The sequence below is a fragment of the Culex pipiens genome, chromosome 2 (assembly GCF_016801865.2).
Source record: "Culex pipiens pallens isolate TS chromosome 2, TS_CPP_V2, whole genome shotgun sequence".
Classification (NCBI taxonomy): Eukaryota; Metazoa; Arthropoda; class Insecta; order Diptera; family Culicidae; genus Culex; species Culex pipiens.
Window position 1 is genome coordinate 94,351,082 of NC_068938.1, and position 22,782 is coordinate 94,373,863.

The 22,782-nt window shown below is 35.9% G+C and overlaps 1 protein-coding gene and 1 long non-coding RNA gene across 10 annotated transcripts in view; one reads left to right on the forward strand and one right to left on the reverse strand.

Moving 5' to 3' along the window:
- Positions 1-22,782, reverse strand: part of LOC120415458 (restin homolog) — a 196,294-nt gene that overhangs the window by 11,938 nt on the left and 161,574 nt on the right. For 7 of the 9 annotated variants that reach the window (XM_039577008.2, XM_039577007.2, XM_039577003.2 and 4 more), the window contains 3 exons: positions 8,201-8,311; positions 1,024-1,047; positions 32-128 (listed from right to left, as the gene is read on the reverse strand). In XM_039577008.2, the coding sequence (XP_039432942.1) occupies positions 32-128; positions 1,024-1,047; positions 8,201-8,311 (232 nt within the window). The remainder of the gene's footprint in view (positions 1-31; positions 129-1,023; positions 1,048-8,200; positions 8,312-22,782) is intronic. The other 2 variants (XM_039577006.2, XM_039577002.2) reach the window with 1 other exon arrangement.
- Positions 1,054-5,166, forward strand: LOC128093082 (uncharacterized). Its single transcript, XR_008212225.1, has 2 exons — positions 1,054-2,391; positions 3,738-5,166. It is a non-coding gene; the product is annotated as an uncharacterized LOC128093082 (long non-coding RNA).

The following is a 22,782-nucleotide window of genomic DNA, read 5'->3' on the forward strand; positions in this document are numbered from 1 at the left end:
GAAACGCTTTCGTTCGTTAAGGTGAAGTTACCTGGCTCCTTGGCGGGAAGATCCGGCTCGGCTCCTCCCTTCTGTCCCACTTGCTTCTCTAGTTCCGCTATTCGCTCCTTGTAGATTTGGGTTTGGGCCTTTGGTGGTGCAAGAAGGGGAGATTGGGAAATTTCAAATCGATTAGTTTGTGGCGAGTTGGAGGGGAAAATCGCTTGAACAACAATCCATGCAAAACACGTACATAGCAGCATAATCTCACATGCAGCATGCTTTACATGCTCGACATAAACGTTGGCGTTTCGCTACGATTTTGACAAACATTGCCCAAGGTATTCCAGCGCATACTTGGATTAGATTGCGGCGGAAATTAATGCACGCAAGGAAGAGGTTTTTTCAGAAACATGAACTACCAAGTGTCTCCATGTAATTTGCCATATCATGATTTAAATTGTTGCAAAAAAAACAAAATCAAGGAAATAGTAATTAATCAGTAAATTATGCTTGAACTGGTTTTCCTCCAACATTTGGATATTATAATTTTTAAATTACATACAGTTTATCAATATCAGTGCAATATATCTAACAGCAACTTTTTTAATTACGAAAGACATTAATTTCAAACATTTCAGAACATGCAGCAAACATCAAGAACAAAACAGTGACCAGATGAAGGGATAATAATTCTCAGGAAATCTACAAGCGAACTGGACAGGATACAGGATCTTAAGGGCAGGATACAAAACAGGGAAGGGAATAGCCGTAGCCAATCAACACGTGTACGTCCAATTGCTCGAAGCCAATTAATTTCCCTCCTGACAATCGATAGGCATGCAACACAGGTGTGGAGGAGAGGATCATTATAGGAACAAACAAAAGCAGCATCCAGCGGCAACAAGGGACAAGGATCGATATCGATTGCCAGGGAGAGCGGGAAACGACAGGAAAAAAAACAACAGTGAAACAACACAAAACACATCCATCACAAACCGGCAATTTGTGGATGTGTTTGTGCAGCTGCTGCAAAATACTCACATGAGCGGAATTTTGAATTTTTCCCTGCAGTAATTTCGACCGATGTGGGGGGGATGGAGATACCGAAATGAAAAATAACAGAATATGTGAGGTGATATTTACAGAGTGCAGGTGGTGGGTTTTTGGACAGGGGTAATTTGTGTAACCCTGGTTGGCGAGGGAAAATTGCTGTTTTTCCACGTGGAAAGTGCAAATATTTTACATAAACTGTGGTAGCAAATCTCTAGAAAAAAGGCTGGTCGATTTTAATCAATATATTTTTGCAGAAATTTTTCATAATTGATTCCAGCGCCTAAATCTTAGACCAATGAAAATAGTTCGAATGGCTTAAGGTCGAAAGACATAAGAATAATGAACAACAGGCCAAATTGAGAAAATGGAAAAGTATCTATTCAAACGTATTTTAATATGAATTAAAATAAAGAAGCGTTTTTACGTAACATTTTTTTCAAGTTCAAAACTGAGTTGCTCAAAAAGTTTTCTCTAAGGTAAAGGTTGCAGGCAAGCATATTTTTAATAATTTTATATTCTTCAACAATCATCTAATCTTGTTTTAGTGTTATTTTTTTAAATATTTTTACGGTATTTAGCTGCTTCATGATTCGATTAACACAAGATTTTTTTTCCTGGGGCTTCGGATATTCGAGTCTTGACTGTAATTTGTTTAAGTTACAGTTATATTTTTTTGTCAGTTTTCCAATTCTGTCAAACATGAGTGAAAGAAAAAAAGGTTAAATTCAAACATATTTAAAAGAATTTTACTTTTTCAAAGTAATTTATTTTTGTTTCAGTTACACAGTAAAAAATTATGTTAAATTGGAAGGAGTTATTTTGGAAGGATGAATATTACCTCTTTTAAGATGTAATTTTTCCTCAATTTAGACTGAAAAAGTGACATTACACCATAAAAGTGGTAAAATTACACTTTTTTTCTGACATAAAAGAGCAATTCCAGCTCAAATCAGGAATTTTTCTGATACTTTTGTACCCGACCCTCTCCGATTTCAATGAAACTTTGTAGACATGTTATTCTAGGCCTATATAAGCCATTTTTGTGCATATGGAGCAAATAGTACTCGAGAATAACATTTGAGAAGGGCGTAAGGTATTTAAATATTTTTGTATTCTGTAATTTAAAAATTACTGTATCTCGAAGCCGTTGCGTCGTATCAAAAAGTGGTCAAAGACAAACTTGTAGGAAATTGGACGGGCTTTCTGAAAAAAATACACTGAAACAAAAATACACGCCACATCTATGAGATTTTTTGATTTTTAAGTCTAAAACTTAAATTTGCAAACTTATGGGAAATTGGACGAGCTTTCCGTTAAAAATATTTACGAGACTGAAAAACCAAGTCTGTCATATGGGTAATTCTCTACCAACTCACACGAAATCGGGAAAAGTTGCCCCGACCCCTCTTCGATTTGCGTGAAACTTTGTCCTAAGGGGTAACTTTTGTCCCTGATCACGAATCCGAGGTCCGTTTTTTGATATCTCGTGACGGAGGGGCGGTACGACCCCTTCCATTTTTGAACATGCGAAAAAAGAGGTGTTTTTCAATAATTTGCAGCCTGAAACGGTGATGAGATAGAAATTTGGCATCAAAGGGACTTTTATGTAAAATTAGACGCCCGATTTGATGACGTACTCAGAATTCCGAAAAAACGTATTTTTCATCGAAAAAAACAATAAAAAAGTTTTAAAAATTCTCCCATTTTCCGTTACTCGACTGTAAAAAATTTTGGAACATGTCATTTTATGGGAAATTTAATGTACTTTTCGAATCTACATTGTCCCAGAAGGGTCATTTTTTCATTTAGAACAAAATTTTTCATTTTAAAATTTCGTGTTTTTTCTAACTTTGCAGGGTTAGTGTAACAATGTTCTACAAAGTTGTAGAGCAGACAATTACAAAAATTTTGATATATAGACATTAGGGGTTTGCTTATAAACATCACAAGTTATCGCGATTTTACGAAAAAAAGTTTTGAAAAAGTTACTTTTTGCGTTTCTCTTTGTTTCGTCGTCCGTGTCTGTCGCGGGTGACCATGAACGGCCATGATCGATGACGACCAACTTTTTTAAAACTTTTTTTCGTAAAATCGTGATAACTTGTGATGTTTATAAGCAAACCCCTTATGTATATATATCAAAATTTTTGTAATTGTCTGCTCTACAACTTTGTAGAACATTGTTACACTCTAAAAAATAACCCTGCAAAGTTAGAAAAAACACGAAATTTTAAAATGAAAAATTTTGTTCTAAATGAAAAAATGACCCTTCTGGGACAATGTAGATTCGAAAAGTACATTAAATTTCCCATAAAATGACATGTTCCAAAATTTTTTACAGTCGAGTAACGGAAAATGGGAGAATTTTTAAAACTTTTTTAGTGTTTTTTTCGATGAAAAATACGTTTTTTCGGAATTCTGATTACGCCATCAAATCGGGCGTCTAATTTTACATAAAAGTCCCTTTGACACCAAATTTCTATCTCATCACCGTTTCAGGCTGCAAATTATTGAAAAACACCTCTTTTTTCGCATGTGCAAAAATGGAAGGGGTCGTACCGCCCCTCCGTCACGAGATATCAAAAAACGGACCTCGGATTCGTGATCACGGACAAAAGTTACCCCTTAGGACAAAGTTTCACGCAAATCGAAGAGGGGTCGGGGCAACTGCTGTGTGAGTTGGCGGAGAATTACCCATATAGAAAATGCCAAAAACCACAAAAAATCCCGTTTATTCAACATTTTTATATTTAAAACCGCTGTATCTTCCCAAGGATTGGACATAGGACAATGGTCAATATGGAGACTTTTATGTAAAATTATCTGGGGAATCGATTTCCACTACCGGTTTTTAAAAATGTTGACGTTTAGACCACTTTTCAAAAAAACAGTTTTAGTAAATGATTTTTGTATTTTTAAAGGAGATACATACCATCCTGCATTTTTCGTCAGTCTTTTGGTAACATCTTAGGGTATTTCCTCAAAAATTTTGAGCGAAAAAAAATCGTGACATCACCTTCAAATTTAACTTTTAAACTTAAAAATTGAAAAATGATATAAAAGTGGCGTGTATTTTTGTTTCAGTGTATTTTTTTTCAGAAAGCCCGTCCAATTTCCTACAAGTTTGTCTTTGACCACTTTTTGATACGATGCAACGGCTTCGAGATACAGTAATTTTTAAATTGCAAAATACTAAAATATTTAAATACATTACGCCCTTCTCAAATGTTATTCTCGAGTACTATTGGCTCCATATACACAAAAATGACTTATATAGGCCTAGGATAACATGTCTACAAAGTTTTAGTTCGGAGAGGGTCGGGTACAAAAGTACCAGAAAAAATCCTGATTTGAGCTGGAATTGCTCAAAAGATAACCCTTCCCAGATGTAATATTACCATGCTTTTTTTAATGTGCACATTTTTGCATTTTTTTGCACTATTTCAAACATGAGCAGTTTTTTTGTTTAATGAGAGAAAGTCGTAAAACTCTAACATGTTTTAAAGACTTTTTAAATCTTCAGAAATCATTGATACTTAATGTATTTTTAATGTTTCTGTGAGTTTTTTTTTTTCATTCTTTTAAATAACTCATTCTTGTCTCAGTAACATTTTTGTTAGTTTTTCGATTCTCTCAAGCATAAGCAGTTCCTTGAAAAGATTTATAAGAAAACAAAAATATGTTAAGTTAGTATTTTATATTCATTTAAAATCATTTATTCTTGTAAAATATCTGTAGTTTATTTTTGTTACAGTATTTTTTAAGAATTTGTTTGAGGAAAAGTTATTTTTATTTTTTTTCCTTTAGTAGGTTTACGAAAAAAAGCTAAATAACAAAAAAGAAAAGGATTATTCAAATTCTCAAGGTTTCATGTTTTTTTTTCAATGAAATTCAATGGAATTCATTTAATTCGATTTTGAAAGCGAAAAGTATTTTTGGATTCTTTCGATAATATTCCACTAGGATTAGAAAAAAAATCCTGACAATAAATTTTATGTAGGGGAAAGTGGGGCAAGTGTAACAAGCTAAGGAAATGCTCGTTGTAACCCATTAAAAAGTTAAAAAATCTGTTGGATTTTATTATAATCATCTTATTCTAGGTCTTGACTAAGACTTTGTTAGAACAAGTTTTTAAAAAATCCTGTTTTTTAATGTAAAAAATTGATTTTAAAATTTTTGATTTTCCGTACGTTCTACTCAACTAGTGGGGCAAGACGAACAATGCATGAAAAAACATGTTAATTTGCTAACAATTGAACTGTTACCCACTTGAACACATCAGATTAGAATGTATTTGAAAGGTGTGTTCCATTTTTAGATAGAATCATAATATTTTACTGAAAAATTCATCGTTTTTACGAAAAATAATATTACTTAGATGATAAAAAGTCAATTTTCATAATATCACTATATTTTGTCTGGACATTTTTTTAACAATTATTTATCAGTTTTTAAGTACTTTCATGTATTTATTCCCCAATCAAATATGTTGTTAAAGCAATTCATAATTTTTTCCATACTAAAAATCCATATGGTACACTTGCCCCACCTGAAAAAGATTTTTTAAAAGCTCTCAACAAAAATAACCAAAAGTTAAATCATGCTTTTGTCAATAATTTACAAAAAATTAGAACTTTGCCTAAATTTTTATGATTTTCTTCATGTAACCCCTTTATTAAACATGAGATTTTTATGTTATTTTCGGAAACATGAAGATCCTTCCAACTGGTAAGGTTTATCCGCACAAAGGTCCATGCATTATTTTTGAGAAAAAAAAAAGTTTTTCATAGGTGTTAAAAAAATTGTTTCGCTGGAAATTGATTTTTAATTCAGTTATTTGTTTTTTTTTTTGTTAAAATCGAATTTGAAAATACAATGTAATTATTTACTGAACTATGTTTATTAGCCATATTATTATTATTATTATTTTATTTAACTATTTTTTCAAATTGTTTTACATAAAATTTATGTTTATTTTTGAAATATGGCTTATAAACATTTTTCATGAAATAATTACATTAACAAGAAAAACAAGTAGCTCAATTTCCAGCAATACTATTTTTAAAAACCTTTGAAAAACTTTTTTTTTAAATAATGCATAGACTTTCCAAAAATAAAATAAAAATGTATTTTTTTTTAGAAACTTCTCATGTTTAATTAAGGTGTTACATACATAAAGATAATCACAAAATTTAATAAAACAGAAAATTGATTAAATCCACTAAAAAGATGTTTCATAAAGTATCATGAAGATATTTCATGATTTTACGGAGTAAAAGCCGATTTATGATTTAAATTTTACCATGCGCAAAGTGAACTGTCAAACTTTGTGAACGTTTTTTTTCTAAACACAGAGTTGTTTTACGGCTGCCACGATATCTCGATATGGGATGGACCAAATTGGCTGATATTTGAGGCGAAAATTTTCCAGACATATCCCGTGCAGGCCTGCAAAATGTTTCCAACCCAGCGTACACATGAAGCAAACCAAAATGTCAGTTCACTGCTAGCATCTGACTGTAAGCCTACTGTGTCCATTCAACCACTGCCGCCTGACTCGTGCCGGTCGGCCGCTGGAGAATGAGAGACGTGTTAACATGAGCTACACTCACTCAATTCGTGTCGTATGACTGACTCTTAAAATCCTCTCTAAACACTATTTTGACTATTTTTAAACAATTGAATAATTCTAGACTGTGCAAAACACTTAAAACAACCATGACTTATATTCAAAATTACATTTCCACGCATAAATACCAACTTTTTGTGTAAAAACTTGTTTCTTTATGTGTGTGCGTGCAACGTCGAATGAGCGTTGGTCGACTACTGCCTCGCATTGCAGCTGCTCAGTGAGCTAGGACACTCACGACTGAGTCGGGTTTGTTTATGTCACGGTTTTGCGGTTCAGTGAATGGATCTGAAAAAATCGTGTATGCGTCGCCGATTTTCGCGTCAGGACCCCTGACATTTTCAGCTCTGATCCCGTGTACATGACGAAGCCCGATTTATAAATTTTGCTTTAAAAAAATACAAAGATCAAAAACTGTCAATTTTTAAAATGAAAAAAAAAAAAAAAAACATCGGCTTTCGTCATGCACACGGGACCGGTTTAACGAGCTTTCACCAAAACTTTGAGGTTGATGGTATTGAGAATCAATATTTAAAATTATCAGATGGTATGATTGAAAAAGTTAATTATCTAAATGATAATATCTTAATAAGTGACATTTATTCAATGGAAACAAGAGAAAAGTAAAGAGCAATGTTAAAAAGAAAACTTGAGATAATTCATAATCAACAAATGGCTTCTACATGAAAAAAAAAAATGATAAAATCTTGTTATCGAAAGTTGCATTTTCCTAGAGAACTGCTGAATGCATAATGAAAATTAAACAAACTCCCTAAATTGATGCATTTCTGAATGAATAATTCAAAATAAAAAATGAATTGCCCGAATAGACTTGAACACAGTAAAAGCTGCTGTTTCAAACCTTACAAAAACAAAAATCACATTTTATACCACGAAAAACCCAAACAAATTGGACAGCACGGAGGAGGGCACTTTGAATTCTACCGCATACCACCACCATCAGGGATCGTAAACTGGGGATCACCGTTTTAATTATACGCCATAATCCTTTCGGCTTGCGCACATGTGGTCACAGTGGCCACGTGACGTGGTACGGTGTTGGTGTGCACTGTTTGTATGTTTTCGGGTCAGCGTGGTTGGGTTTTTTTTTCGAGCAAGCAACAGCTTTTCCAACGTGAACCAGAGCGTCACCTCCCCCACACGGTTTTAAGCCCCAGAGTGTATGATTTCCCTAATAGATTTATTTTATCTGGCGAGGATTTTTCTTTTTTTTTTCATTTAGAAGTATGGAGGAGGGCAAAATTGTGAGGAAAGAAAAACAACAGAATGATGAGATTGGTGTACCGGGAAACACGAAATTTCTACAGCTTAAACGAAAAATCTGTGATGGACAGCGGGCGGTTTGTGGTTTTTGTGAAATTACCCACCTTTTTTGTTGTTGTTGGGACAGTGTATTGAACATGTTTTGAGCTTCTCTTACATTGTACATAGCTTTGGAAATTGATTCGCGATTTTGAGTAAACCCAAAACTTGTTCAATAACTACTACCTTTTTTCTTAAACTTGAGTAACTTACGTTATTCTCATCGTTGCAGAACGTCACCTCGTCCACGCTGAACTGGAGGTCCTCGTTGCGGCGCTTTTCATCGCCAAGCTGCCCTTCGAGTTTGGCTATTTTTTCCTTGAGCTGTGGAGAGTTTAACAAAGAAAAACATTACCGTCGAGTGTAAATTAAGTTGCGTTTTCTTCCCAGAAGGTTGCGCACCGTGCTTGCGACGAAAACCATAAAAGCGCCATCAGGCTGGCAAGAACCGGAATGTAATATGAAATTAATTTTTCGTCAGCGGCAGTAAAACATTAGAACAACATGAGAAAGATTGCGATACCCGACTCCCCTTCCCCAGCGTCAAACCCCAGCAAACATCCAACAAAAAACTTAAAGCTCTCGGGAAAATTTCGCACACTGTGCGCTCGGGAGTTGTTTTTTTTTCGAGCCAAAGCTGCGATGTACTTTTCTTTTACACTTTTTCTCATTTTCCGGCTCGTTTGCCCGCCAGGCAAAGGCAGCCGGGGAATATCAGATTAACCTCGTCGGTGGAATTTCATTTGCGGAAGCACTTTATTTGCTGGAGGGTCGCCGTCTGTAAAAGAAGAAAATGATATAGCCAGGCTGGGAAATTCTTCAGACGATTTCATAAGTGCATCATAATGGATAAATGTATACTTACCCGTGGTTTACAGGACTTCATCCGCTGGGATATTATGAACGGGGAAGGAAACTGGCGCAGAACGTGTTGAATGAATAAGCTTGTTAGCAACTTAGATGCGCTGGTCAAGGGTACTATGAGGCTGGTAAAAATGATCAGAGAGAAACTGAAACCATACCATTTGGGCATTTCACAAAATAAGTACAAGATTTGAGACTTATTAAGGTAAAGGTAATGTCTATACATTGTTTCACGAACACTGAGCATCTTTTCCTGGTTTCATTATCGTTCAAAATCAGAATATTCGCTTTTCAGCATTTCCTTGGCGTTCTCGATTGCGAGATTCCTACTCGAAACTAAGTGTTGATTGTTGAGGCAATTGCAAACTTCTTTTTACACCTGAGCAATTCTCTACCAAAACCGGAAATGGATTTTATTTGTAATTTTTGTTTTGGCTCAAACTTTGTGGGGGTCTTCGCTATGACCAAATAAGCTATTTTGTGTGATTGGTTCATCCATACAAGTCTCAATACAATTTTGGCTGCTGTCCATATAAAAATGGTATGTAAATATTCAAACAGCTGTAACTTTTGAATGAATTTTCTGATCAATTTGATGTCTTTGGCAAAGTTGTAGGTATTGTTGAGGACTTTTGAGAAAAAATAGGTACACGGAAAAAATAATTTGCAGATTTTTTTATCAACTTTTTTTTCACTAAAACTCAATTTCCCAAAATACGTATTTTTTTGATTTTCGAGATTTTTTGATATGTTTTAGGGGATAAAAATCCGCAACTTTTGAGCCATAGAGAAACATGGTCAAAAAGTCTGCCGCCGAGTTATAAATTTAAAAAAAAATAGTGATTTTTGGAAAAAAAAATCGAAATTTCATGCAAAAACAAGTTTGACATTATTTTTTAATGCAAAACTGAATTTGCAATCGGAAAGTACCCTACAGATTTTTTGATAAAGGGCTGCGTTTTCAAGATATAGCCACCGAAAGTTTGATTTTAGCGAAATATTTGCAATTTTTCAATTTTTAAAAATAGTGACCATGAGTGACCGTTTCTAAAAATATTTTTTTTGAAGAGTTCAGAAAATTTACTATAAAATTGTCTAAGAGACATTGAAGATTGGACCTCGGGTTGCTGAGATAGAGCCGCTTTAAGAAAAAGAAACACGAAAATTGAAGTTTTCTTAATCTCACCAAAATAATCCACCATTTTCTAATGACGATATCTCAGCAACTAATGGTCCGATTATCAATGTTAATACATGAAACATTCGTGAAATTTTCCGATCTTTTCAAAACAAATATTTTGAAAATTTTTAAATCAAGACTAACATTTTAAATGGGCCTAATATTCAATGTTTAGCCCTTTAAAATGTTAGTCTTGATTTAAAAATTTTCAATTTTTTTTTCGAATAGATCGGAAAATTTTACGAATGTTTCATGTGTTAACATTGAAAATCGGACCTTTAGTTGCTGAGATATCGTCATTAGAAAATGGTGGGTTATTTTGGTGAGATTAAGAAAACTTCAATTTTCGTGTTTCTTTTTCTTAGAGCGGCTCTTTCTCAGCAACCCGAGGTCCAATCTTCAATGTCTCTTAGACAATTTTATAGCAAATTTTCTGAACTCTGAAACGGTCACTCATCGCTTCGCTAGGAGACGGTGATTTTAGCGGATTGCAGACTGGATTTCGCCATGTGATGTGATGATTGTCTAAGCCCAAGTTGCCTAGGAATTGATAATTGGGAATAGAACCAACTCCACCTGAACCAGACTCTCACCACCATGACAGCCGTCCATTGCCGGCCGCTCCCATCTCCACCGCTCACCAGGGACAAGGATAGGGGATTTGGAAGACGGGAAGTGTTGATGCTCCACTTAAGGGGACAAGGGAAAATCTCCACGGTGTCCCCAAGAAAGTTTCGCTTGGAGTTGGACGGTTTTTGGGAAGGTAGAAGGTCTAGGATACGCTCTAAGCAAGCGTTGCGACCATTGGCATAGTGTGTTTAAGGTTTATAGTTTTATTCTCAAGGCAAGCAATCGGATGAAACGGTCACTCATGGTCACTTATTTAAAAAATTGAAAAACTGCAAATATTTCGCTAAAATCAAACTTTCGGTGGCTATATCTTGAAAACGGAGCCCTTTATCAAAAAATCTGTAGAGTACTTTCCGATTGCAAATTCAGTTTTGCATTAAAAAATAATGTCAAACTTGTTTTTGCATGAAATTTCGATTTTTTTCCAAAAATAACTATTTTTTTTAAATTCATAACTCGGCGGCAGATTTTTTGACCATGTTTCTCTATGGCTCAAAAGTTGCGGATTTTTATCCCCTAAAACATATCAAAAAATCTCGAAAATCAAAAAATACATATTTTGGGAAAGTTTTAGTAAAAAAAAAGTTGTTCAAAAAATCTGTAAATTTTTTTTCCGTGTACCTATTTTTTTCTCAAAAGTCCTCAACAATACCTACAACTTTGCCGAAGACACCAAATTGATCAGAAAATTCACTCAAAAGTTACAGCTGTTTGAATATTTACATACCATTTTTGTATGGACAGCAGCTAAAATTGTATCGAGACTTGTTTGGATGAACCAATGACGCAAAATAGCTTATTTGGTCATAGGGAAGGCCCCTACAAAGTTTAAGTCAAATAAAAAAATACAAAAAATAAAAATGGTCGAAATCGGCCGATTTCGTAGAGAGTTCAAATGTTTAGGAAACATATAAACTATCTTCTGGTCGAATTTCAGCCATATTGATAAAGTACGATCATTTTATAGACCAACCACTTTTTTTACATGCTGGAACAACTGGCAAGAAAACATTTTAGATGAAAAAATGTTCACGAATCATTAGGACCCTTGCCCACTGAATTTGAACTTTTAACCTTTTTGATTTCATTTATGGCTTAACGGCCCCATTGGGCATAAGGAGAACCAAAATTCTTGAAGGCTGATTTTTCAAAGTGCGATAAAATCAATAGTTTGGTGACAAATAAGTTCATAAATAGTCTGGGCTAATGAAAAGTGAAGTCATTGATTGTTATGTAATATTATAACATCAATGTTTCTATATTTAAGTTATTCTTGGACTTGTATGGGAATATCAGAGAATTATTGAAAGAAGTATAACTAGTTTTACTGAAGGTTTAGCAATAAAAAAGGTGATAGAGGTAGTGCCAATCTCCTTTATCATTTTCACAAAAATATTTGCCATGACTTATGGCCCATGAGATCTTGATTTTGTAAAGATAGAGTTTTTACCGGTAAAGAAAAAAAAATCCTTATCTTCTTGTTGGAGCACATGTGCACCATTCAAAATTTTTAAATTTTGCGTGGATTCAATGTTTGTGGGTCAAAGTAAAGCAATCCCAGAGATATTGGACCAAAATTTACTCATTTACTATTTTTAATACATGTGAAAAGCTCTGGCCGTTAGAGGGTTAAACACCTTTCTAAAATTGTAAATAGTATTCTTACAAAAACCACCCTTTTTACAATCATTCGGACTGTTACCAAAATAGTAGTTTATGCAACAAGTTGCAAAAAGGAGATTTTTTCAGCACGAGCCGTACATGGATATATACGGCGAGTGCTGAAAAAAAAACTTCAAATTTTGCAACGAGTTGCTTCCAACATATTTTGCAATTCCGAAAACGCTTCTAGAATGAAATTTTATGTCAATTTTCATGTGTTTAATAAATTGTTAAAAAGAAAAATAACACATTTCGATACTAGTGTTGAAAAGTTCAACTTTTTAGCACCCAATACAGTATTGGTTTTGAAAGGTATTAATTTTCCATTTTGTTATTTTTGGTAGGGAAAAGTAGGCCGTTTTGTTTTTCCAGAAGGACAGGAAAAATTGACAGTTTCACAGCGGAATTGCAAACTTTGAATGAAATTTTAAGTCAATTGACTATTTGTTTAGTTCACTGATAAAATCAAAACAATGTTGAAAAGTACAACTTTTCCAAACAAGTGCTGAAATGTTCAAAGTTTCAGCATCCATTCCAGTGCTGAAAAGTAGAACTTTTCAGCATTGATTTGAAAAGGGTTACTATTCGATTCTGTTATATTTGGCACAGAAAAGTAGGCTATTTCGTCGTTTGAGAATGACAGGAAAAGTACACCCAGAACTGGGCATCGGCATTCGAGAGGATAAAGACCACGATTCGGTAGTAAAATGGTACTGTGTGCGGACGGATAGGATAAATCCCGAAATTACCGAGAGTACTTTACTCATGGTTCATTTTACAAAAAAGTTCATCCATAAAAAAAAGTACCGGTACCGAGACTCAAACCCAAGACCTTCGGCATATTGAACCGTGCCTTTGCCGTATGGGCCACCATGGTTCGGTGACTAAGTGTCCATATAAGCCACTCATAGGATGAACTGTTCCAATGAACGAATGAACACGCGAGAGGACTATACTCTCGCAATATAGCACTTTCCTCACGTTTCTTTTCGAGAGGACTATCCCCTCGTTCTTTAACTTTGGGTGTAAGTATAGTTTCACGACGGAATTGCAAAAACTACGATTTTAGCATTTCGTTTGAAGTACGGTTACCTGGGGCGAATCGGGACACATGCGGTGAATTGGGACAGCTGTTACAGATACAGATACTGATAAAGATTAACTAAATAAGTACATCTATTACAAGTTACTACCGCTAACTGGAGAAAATCGGGACTAAAACGGATTTTACCATTTCTCAAAAACTAAACTCTGTTAAAAGGGTTGTGCAAAGGACATCTTAAGATGCCTTTCCTGAAAAATCTCGTTCCTAAAACAAATCCTGTCATTTAAGCAGCCTCTCGAAAAATAAACTTTTTTAAATTTTTGTTGTACCCAAATGTTTGAAAATCTCTGCCTCAAATATTTTGGCATGTCAATACGATTCCTTCGAACAAGAAACACTGTTGGAAGACTTGTTTTTACTATATCATTGTATTTGAGCATCATTTTAGTTTCATTTGACCCAATGTCACCCCCTCAAAGGGGGGAGATTGGGTCAATTTTCAAACGATTGCCATTTAGAGCCCATCAAATTAAACCATATTTTGAAAAAATGTTAGTAAAATATCTAAGAACAATTCTACGATAAAAGATTTTCGATGTTATTCAATTTGTTTTTGTTATTAAGAGATTACGAGAGGTGTATCGATTTTTGACCCATAGTCACCCCCACTGACGGTAGCTATAAATTTGGAAATCGGTGTACTAATTGTTTTGTTCTATTCCTGTTTTAACTGAAGTCATTCATTATGTAACAAAATGGCTTAAACAGCTGTCTTAATTCGTAACATTTGTCTTGATTTGCCCCAGATACCGGTATTTGATGAAAATTAATTCAATTTGATATTTTTTCAAATTTAAAATTACAAACATACGTAAATATAAAACGAAGTCTTTTAAAAATATATAAAATAGATTAGAATACATACTTTAATGCTTCGAAATTCATATCGATTACTAAATATTCAAATTGTCAGCATTTTCTACAAACAAGCTGAATTTCCAGACTAAAATTCGATTTATTTTTCAATCTCGGAAATTCTCAGGACAAATTATAAAAGTTCCCGGGATTCGGGAAAGATTTTCAAAAAAGAGTCAACGTGGTTTATGGATGGTCCCTTTACTGACAAACAATGAGAATTTGATTTGATTTAGAGAACAAAAGTCAGATAGAGCCGTTGCAAATATTTTTCAAAGTTTATGTCAACATGGATGTTGTGATTGGATTCCACATAGTTCAAGGCTTACGAAACAACTTTTGGCGCAAGTGAAGTATTAACTGCAAGAAATCAAAATACCGAAATCATTCGCATTCGCACGGAGATGGCCAATCATTAAATCCACTGAAATCATTAATCACCATCATAAAAAAACACCTGATCATGTCCTGAAACTAGAATTAATTTCCCGTCGAATACAACTGGACAGATCGGAATTGGTTGAGCATACAGCATACAGCATTGAGAATTTCCGTGACGTTACAATGCAAGCAAAACATTCTTTTGTAAAAGTTTGCGTTGTAACGTCACGAAATGTAAAGCGGGTGCAAAAAAAAACAGCTTTTCTTTTTTTTCTTCAAAAACCAATGACGGCATTCGTTTCAGCAGTCAATATTATGTATAAAAAAAACAAGAAATAGTCTAGTTTATATTGATTAATAGAGCCGAATCATAATTTTTTTTTCAAAAAAATAAAGAAAAAAGCAAAATATTCCACCGTTGCAACGTCACGCTACATTTTTGCTCGTAGAATCGGCCATTTTGACAGTATTGGCCACAACCTCTGGAGTGGTCGGCGGCCTCAGGGAGGTTCTCTCGGGGGGCATGCTGAACAGTCATGGAAAGTTTGCTTTTGGTTATTTTGTTTCAATTTCTTCCATCTAAATCTCTACAAACGATATCAAACGTTATCTTCAATTGCTTGCTGGCTTTTATTTCCCACAAGACACATTTCCAGCAAATTTCTCCCCAACAGTATGCCGGTTGTGGAATGTTTTCGTACCATACAACAAAAAATAACTTGCCACACTGGAAGCTGTATGTTTTCCTTACTCTGAGACATATCCAGCGCAGTCTGGATTACGACCGACAGTATCGAAATTTGTCCGGACAAGCTGCTCTATAAGGCACGATATGCGAACAATGTCAGATTGGCTTCCGATACAGGATTTGCTGCCTGTGGCAAGCAATACCTCTCTCTCTCTCTCTCTCTCTCTCTTATTTGTCTGGAGTGGACTTTACGTCCATCCAACTGGTGGATTCAACTCGAAAAGCTTCTCCCGGCTATTTGCAAGTTCAATCGCTGGTTTACAATTTTTGAACCTTTAAAATTCTGTAGAAGTTGTTGAATGCCACAGGCCGAATTACATCCCTCTACCCTGGATCGCTTCGGACGGTGACCTTGAACTTCCGGAGTTGCATACAATACCCCCGGTTGAACTGTCCTGTACAATCGATGGTACACGGTTCACTTGGTGTTCCTATTGTGCAAGACGTCGCATATTCAACACTCGTAAATGGCATTTATAACACAAACCAACTCGAAGCTCGCCCCCACACCGACTTCCGTGTTGGTGCCGATTTTTCACCCACAAACTTCTGAAATGAGTTTGCATGGTCCGGGAAAATGGCCAGGTGGGTTCACAATGCACGATTAATGCGGAATTGCGTTTCTTCGGGGTGCTTGAAAATGTTTTTTTTCTCATCTTTTGGAAAACCTAAAATCTTTTTAAATTTTGAATAAAAGACTGACTTGATTCATTATGCTATCCTCAAACATTTAATTGAATTTAGCACCCCCCCTTTTTCCCCAGGCATGAACCACTGCAACAAAAGTCAAGCATGCAGCCCTCATTTGCCATGTGTTCCTTGCACATTTCGCATTAATTGCCTGCCCTCTGGTCCGTGAAACCTCGCCATTCCTCTTGCAAAACAAGGTCCAGAGCATGGCGAGGAGGACGCATCCACAACGGCCAACCGACCGGAGCCGGTGCAATTAGCCATTGTTTCGAGGTGCTTTCAGTGGAATCACAAGCCACCTTTCCAGGTTCCGATCCCCATCAGGGAACGGGTTCACCCGGTCCCCATATACGGCAATACACCAAGGACAATGCCAGCCGCCCGGTTATCGTTGTGCGGGTCCCCCCCCTCCCCCTCGTCACCATATTCTGAGTGTCAGCATACAATTGGCATTCAGAGACCGTCGTCGGATTACTGAATGGACGCGCATTCAATTTGTTGTCAATATATTTGAATTGGTTTTCCCTCGAGTGCTGGCAATCGATTTTGGAGTGGGGAATTCTGGTGCGAAATGTGCGGGCTACGTGTCCTTGATTGAGTGATAAACTAATGGAACTTATCGAGGTAAATTCGTGTTCAACGGTCCGATATTAGCAAAAATATTGTTTATTATTCACTTTCCAGTACAAACATAAATCACAGCCCGGCTAAATTTAAATCTACAAACGATTTGAATCCGCGTCCATTTGCTTTAAATTAGGTTAAAGACGCCATTTTGCACTGATTTCTATGATCCATCGTATGACCTTCATATTTAATACATTAAGGGCATTGTCGCGCCCCTCGATTACTACAGGAGCTGGCCCTGTGCTTTTGATGCCAATTTAAAAAAAAAATCTGATTAGCAATAAATTTGATAAATTTAGTTTAAAAAGTTGATGATTTGGGCTTTGAACATTTGACGAAATAAAAGGGCGTCAGTATTTCCAACGCCATTGAATTCTTCCTTTTTTTTCAAAAATGGTGTAACATATCCTAAATTTAAAAAAGGTGCAGGTGGTTATGTTCTACATGACCAATATGACAAAGAACTTTGTACAAAACTCAAAAAATCATGCTATTTTTATTTATATTTTTTAATGCTTTGCCAATTTATTTAATCCTGAGTAATTAATTCTAATTAAATATTTGCATTCAATGGCACCTCTGTGGATATAAATTGCCCATATTGCCCCAAGTCGAATGGCTCGATAAACGTCCCCCCGGTAGAACCTTCTCCAAGGCACTGGCCACTCCGGGTGTGGCCAATCCTGTCAAAATGGCAATTTTCACTACCACACCCAAAGTTAAAGAACGAGGGGATAGTCCTCACGAAAAGAAGCGTGAGGAAAGTGCTATTTTGCGAGAGTATAGTCCTCTCGCGTGTTCATTCGCTCATTGGAATAGTTCATCCTACTGAATGGCTTATATGGACAAATGACCACCATTCAGTCACCGAACCATGGTGGCCCATACGGCAAAGGCACGGATCAATATGCCGAAGGTCTTGGGTTCGAGTCTCGGTACCGGTTCGTTTTTTTTTATGGATGAACTTTTTTTGAAGATGAACCCATGAGTAAAGTACTCGGGATTTATCCTCTCAGTCCGCACACAGTAACATTTTACTACCGAATCGTGCTCTTTATACTCTCGAATGCCGATGTCCAGTTCTGGGTGCAGTATCAAAAACCATGAATTTTGATATCCATATTGCCCCAAGTCGTATGGTTCGATAAATGTACCCCCGGTAGAACCTTCTTCAGGACACTGGCCACTCCGGGTGTGGCCAATCCTGTCAAAATGGCCATTTTCACTACCAGTATCAAAAACCATGAATTTTGATACCCATATTGCTCCAAGACGAATGGTTCGATAAATGTCCCCCCGGTAGAACCTTCCCTCAGGGCCATGGCCACTCCGGGTGTGGCCAATATCCTACCAGTTTGGTCCCAACCCCATTGCCTTAAATCATTCTGGTTTTCGAGTGACCGATCTAACAATCTTCGTTAGAACAGAATTACTCCCAAGTTGGTGCACAACCTGTGTCTTTCAATGTGAGCATGTGTGTGTGAGCAATAAAATTACCACCGTCGATCCGTCTCTGACGGATTTTCGAATAAAACTAAAATTGTTCAGAGGCTATCTGTTAGCTTATATAGTTCGCATGAAATGTGGCAACAATGGTGCAGCATTCTCGCGTGACAGTTCCAAGAAAGCAGGAGACGAGGCAAAATTTGCACCATGTTGCCACATTTCATGCTAACTATATAAGCTAACAGATAGCCTCTGAACAATTTTAGTTTTATTCGAAAATCCGTCAGAGACGGATCGACGGTGGTAATTTTATTGCTCACACACACATGCTCACATTGAAAGACACAGGTTGTGCACCAACTTTTTTTTTTTTTTTTTTGTGGGATTTAAGACTACTGCGACCATTTAGTTGATCTATTGTAGTGTACCCCTAATTACTGTCGCATATTTGCAGGGTGACAAGTCACCATTTAGGGTGACCGCCACTGACTGAGGATGCGATATACCCCAGTTTGGCATTGCTTCGAGAATGAAGTCAACAACCGAAGTGGGATTTTCTGAATAAATTTCTGAGGGAGTTAAAATCCCTTTATTGAAAAATTTAATTCTTTTTGCAATCAGTGCACCACACTCACACAGTAAGTGCCTTGAAGTTTCCACTTCACAGTCACAGAGCCTACAGATATCAGTTTGACTTCGCGTTAGCTTTTTCAAGTGATACCGTGATGGGCAATGTCCTGTAATTAATCCAATGTATATGTTTAGTGACCGTTTATTCAGACCAAGTATTCGCGACGTTTTCTGTTTGCTAGGGGTGATAAACAACTTGGATTGCTTTGCAGAATGCGAGGCAATCCAATTCTGTTGTATCATGGAATTTTCCCATTTTCAGGGTTGTTACGGAGAAGTCGAAAAAAAATCCGCGCCAAATCCGCGCCGTCCCAAAAACCCAATCCGCGCGAAATCCGCGCCATAATAAGAAAAATAATTTTGCGCGACAAATATACCACAGAGTTTCACAACAATTTAATTTTTATGAAAGTATTTGAGAACAAAAATTAAAATCGTTTTATGATTAAGGGTTCCGTCGGAAGGAACGCAAAAACCACAAACGATAAAATTATGTTGTATTCAATAAATAGAATTTAAAATCCAGAATAGCTTTATCTTAATCTCAAGACCCAGAATGTTAAAACGCTGAAAATTATATGATCAAATTTATTTTTGCTAGGATGAATTAAACCAGAGAGAAAAGCCATAACAATAAATTTAGCAAAAAAGAAATTCAAATAGGGATTTGAAAATTTAAATTTAAAAAATCAATTAATTGAAAAAAATTTAAGATTTGAAAATTCATAAATCTAAGGATTATATAAATAACATGCAGTTCGTGCTCGACACGAAATTTGTATTATATTCTTCTAAAAAATTCTCAATCCTAAAATATTACTTAAAAAATGCTCCAAAATTATCAGACTTTCTGTAATCTATGATGGTGACAAAAATTGTAGCATTTGTAGCGGTTCTTTTTATTAAGATCCAGAGTTTGAGAATTTAAGAATATAAGAATTGAAGAATTTAAGAATTTAAGAATTTAAGAATTTAAAAATTTAAGAATTTAAGAATTTAAGAACTTTATTTGAGAATTTATAAGTTTTTGTTCCATTGATTGTTTTTATTATCAATTTTCAAAATTTGTAAATTTGGAGAATTTATTCTTGATTTTTAAATATTTTGAATTCCTGATTTTTTTGGATTTTTTTTTTATTCAGAAATTTAGATTTTTTTATTGTTGGCTATTTAAAACTCAGAATTTTTCAATTTTTGGATTTAACAACTATAAAAATTAAAAAAAAATAGAATTTTAGAACTTCTGAACTTATAATTTTGAATGTTGGAGCTTTCACATTTGAATATTTAGATCTTTTTATTTTTTCATGTAAATTAAAAAAAAACCTTCTACGGGTTAAATCCTAACTAAAATCAAAGGCGGAAAGCCAGCTTCTGTTCCGTCCAATATTGCTCATATTTGGGATTTGACCACAATACGTCCACCAGAGCACCCCCAATATTTTTTTTTGTGTAATCCGAATATCGATAGAAAACTTGAAATATGGTTCAAAAGAATCAAATCAAAATGTATCCAGTATAAAATAAACAATACATATTGTTGATAAAACATAACCTGAAACTCATAAGAGATCGAATATTTAGAACCCGTATCAGATGTTAATAATGAGTTGAGTGTAAGAATAAATTTATTTAAAAAATCTTTAACAAAAATTATCTAAACATTTCCGGAAAAAATCAATTTTGTTTCAGTAACAACTTCTAAGAAATTGAAGTTTTTGCACTTAAAAAAATTACAGTAATTCCTGATAATAATTTTCTTTATAACTTGAAAGTTAATTATTTTATTTATCAAAATTGCCATCCGCGCGAAATCCGCGCCTGAGCAAATTAAGCCAGCAAATCCGCGCCAAATCCGCGCTATCCGCGCGAAACGCGTCATCCGCGCGATCCGCGCCGTCCGTAACAACCCTGCATTTTGTAATTTCCATTTTCAGAACGCATTTCGACACTCCACAGAATGGCTCCGGACCAACAAAAAGGTCATCTGAGCCTTTCCTGGCAAGCAAATCGGCCTTTTCATTCCCTTCAACCCCGCAGTGGCCTGGAACCCAGTACAAGAATACTCGATTTTTATTACCCAGTTTTTTCAGAAGAATTTCACACTCCCAAACCAATCTAGATTGGCATTTGGAAGAATTCAAAGCATTCAAAGCAGCTTGACTATCAGAGAAAATACAGATTGTAGAATACCTATAGTTTCTCTTCAGACATGCTGATGCACATTCTAAAATAGCATAGATCTCGGCCAAAAATACAGTAGTCCAGCGTCCCATAGGAGCCGAAATACTTAGTCCTGGTCCCGTGATCCCCGCTCCTGTTTTATTACCCATTTTTGATCCATCCGTGTAGAATATGATTGCTCCCGGAGGTAGGCTTGGACCTCCTGATTCCCATACTTGGCGATCAGTTAAAATCACTTTGTATGTTATATCAAGGTTCAAGGTATATTCCATCCAGTCCTCGTTCATAAACACATGTGGATCTATGTTAAGTTCTTTTAAAATTCCTAGATGTTCCTTACAATTCTTGAATAAATTCTCATTTCTTCTTAGTCTAAGCGCACTCTTTCCAGCCTCCATTTGAACGTATTGGTACAACGGGAGGAGATGAAGAGCAGCATTTAGAGCATTCGTTGGTGTACTTCGCATTGCTCCAGTGATGGATATGCAGATTAAACGCTGTAATTTTTCTAGTTTTTTTTGCGCTGTTTTTTGTTTTGTTTTTGGCCACCATACCAAGGCAGCGTAAGTTAATCTGGGTCTTATTATGGCCGAATAGATCCAGGATATCATCTTCGGTTTAAGTCCCCATTTCATTCCAAAGGTCTTCCTAGATACCCATAATGCAGTTGTGGCTTTTTGAACAGCCTGATCTAAGTGTAAGTTCCAGTTTAATTTTGCATCTAGAGTGATCCCCAGATACTTCACATTCTTAGAAAATTCCAAAGCGGACCCATCTAGAGTAAGAGTTTTAAGAAGGATCTTTCTCTTACGAGTAAACGGGACAACTACAGTCTTCTTAGGGTTTATGTTAAGCCCTTCATTTTTGCACCACTCAAAAGTACAGTTGAGGGCATATTGCATTCTTTCGGTAATTATCTCTTCAAATTTCCCTCGGACTAGTATTACCACATCGTCAGCAAACCCAATTACTTCAAACCCCAATTCAGATAGTTTCTTCAGAAGGTCGTCTACAACTAATGACCACAGCAATGGAGACAGCACGCCCCCTTGAGGACAGCCTCTTGTGGTCTTTACAGTCACAGAAGATCCTCCTAATTCAGCGAACACTTCTCTGCTATCAAGCATGGCCATGACCCATCGTGTGATGCAATGCTCAAAGCCTCGCTTTTCCATATTCTTTTTTATAGACTTATATGATGCATTATCAAAAGCTCCTTCAATATCGAGAAAGGCAGCGAGGGCAATTTCTTTTGCACTCATATTCTTTCCCAATCTTGAAACTAGCTCGTTTAATGCTGTAACTGTCGATTTGTTCTGCTGGTAAGCAAACTGAAACCTACTGAGAGGTTTCGTGTGCAAAAACTTTGATTTAATATATTCATCAATTATCTTTTCCATTACTTTCAGCATTGTGGATGTGAGACTTATTGGCCTAAATGATTTAGGAGCCGTTTTGTCTCGTTTTCCAGCTTTAGGTATGAAGACAACGCGTGTTTGACTCCATATCTTTGGAATGTGTCCTAATTCTAGACTTGATTTGAAAATATTCGTTAAGCATTCAATCAGTTTCCCACCTCCTTTTTGAATAAGGGCGGGAAATATTCCATCTCTGCCTGGAGATTTGAATGGTTCAAAACAACTCACTGCCCAAGCAACTTTAGCCCGCGTGAAGATGCTTTTCGGTACAAAAGATTTTTCCATGGTCGTGTCACGGCCATAGTCAACGCTTTTCGTTCCGAGATCTTCGTTTGCTGCCAATATTGATCCTGGAAAGTGGGTTTCCATCATTAT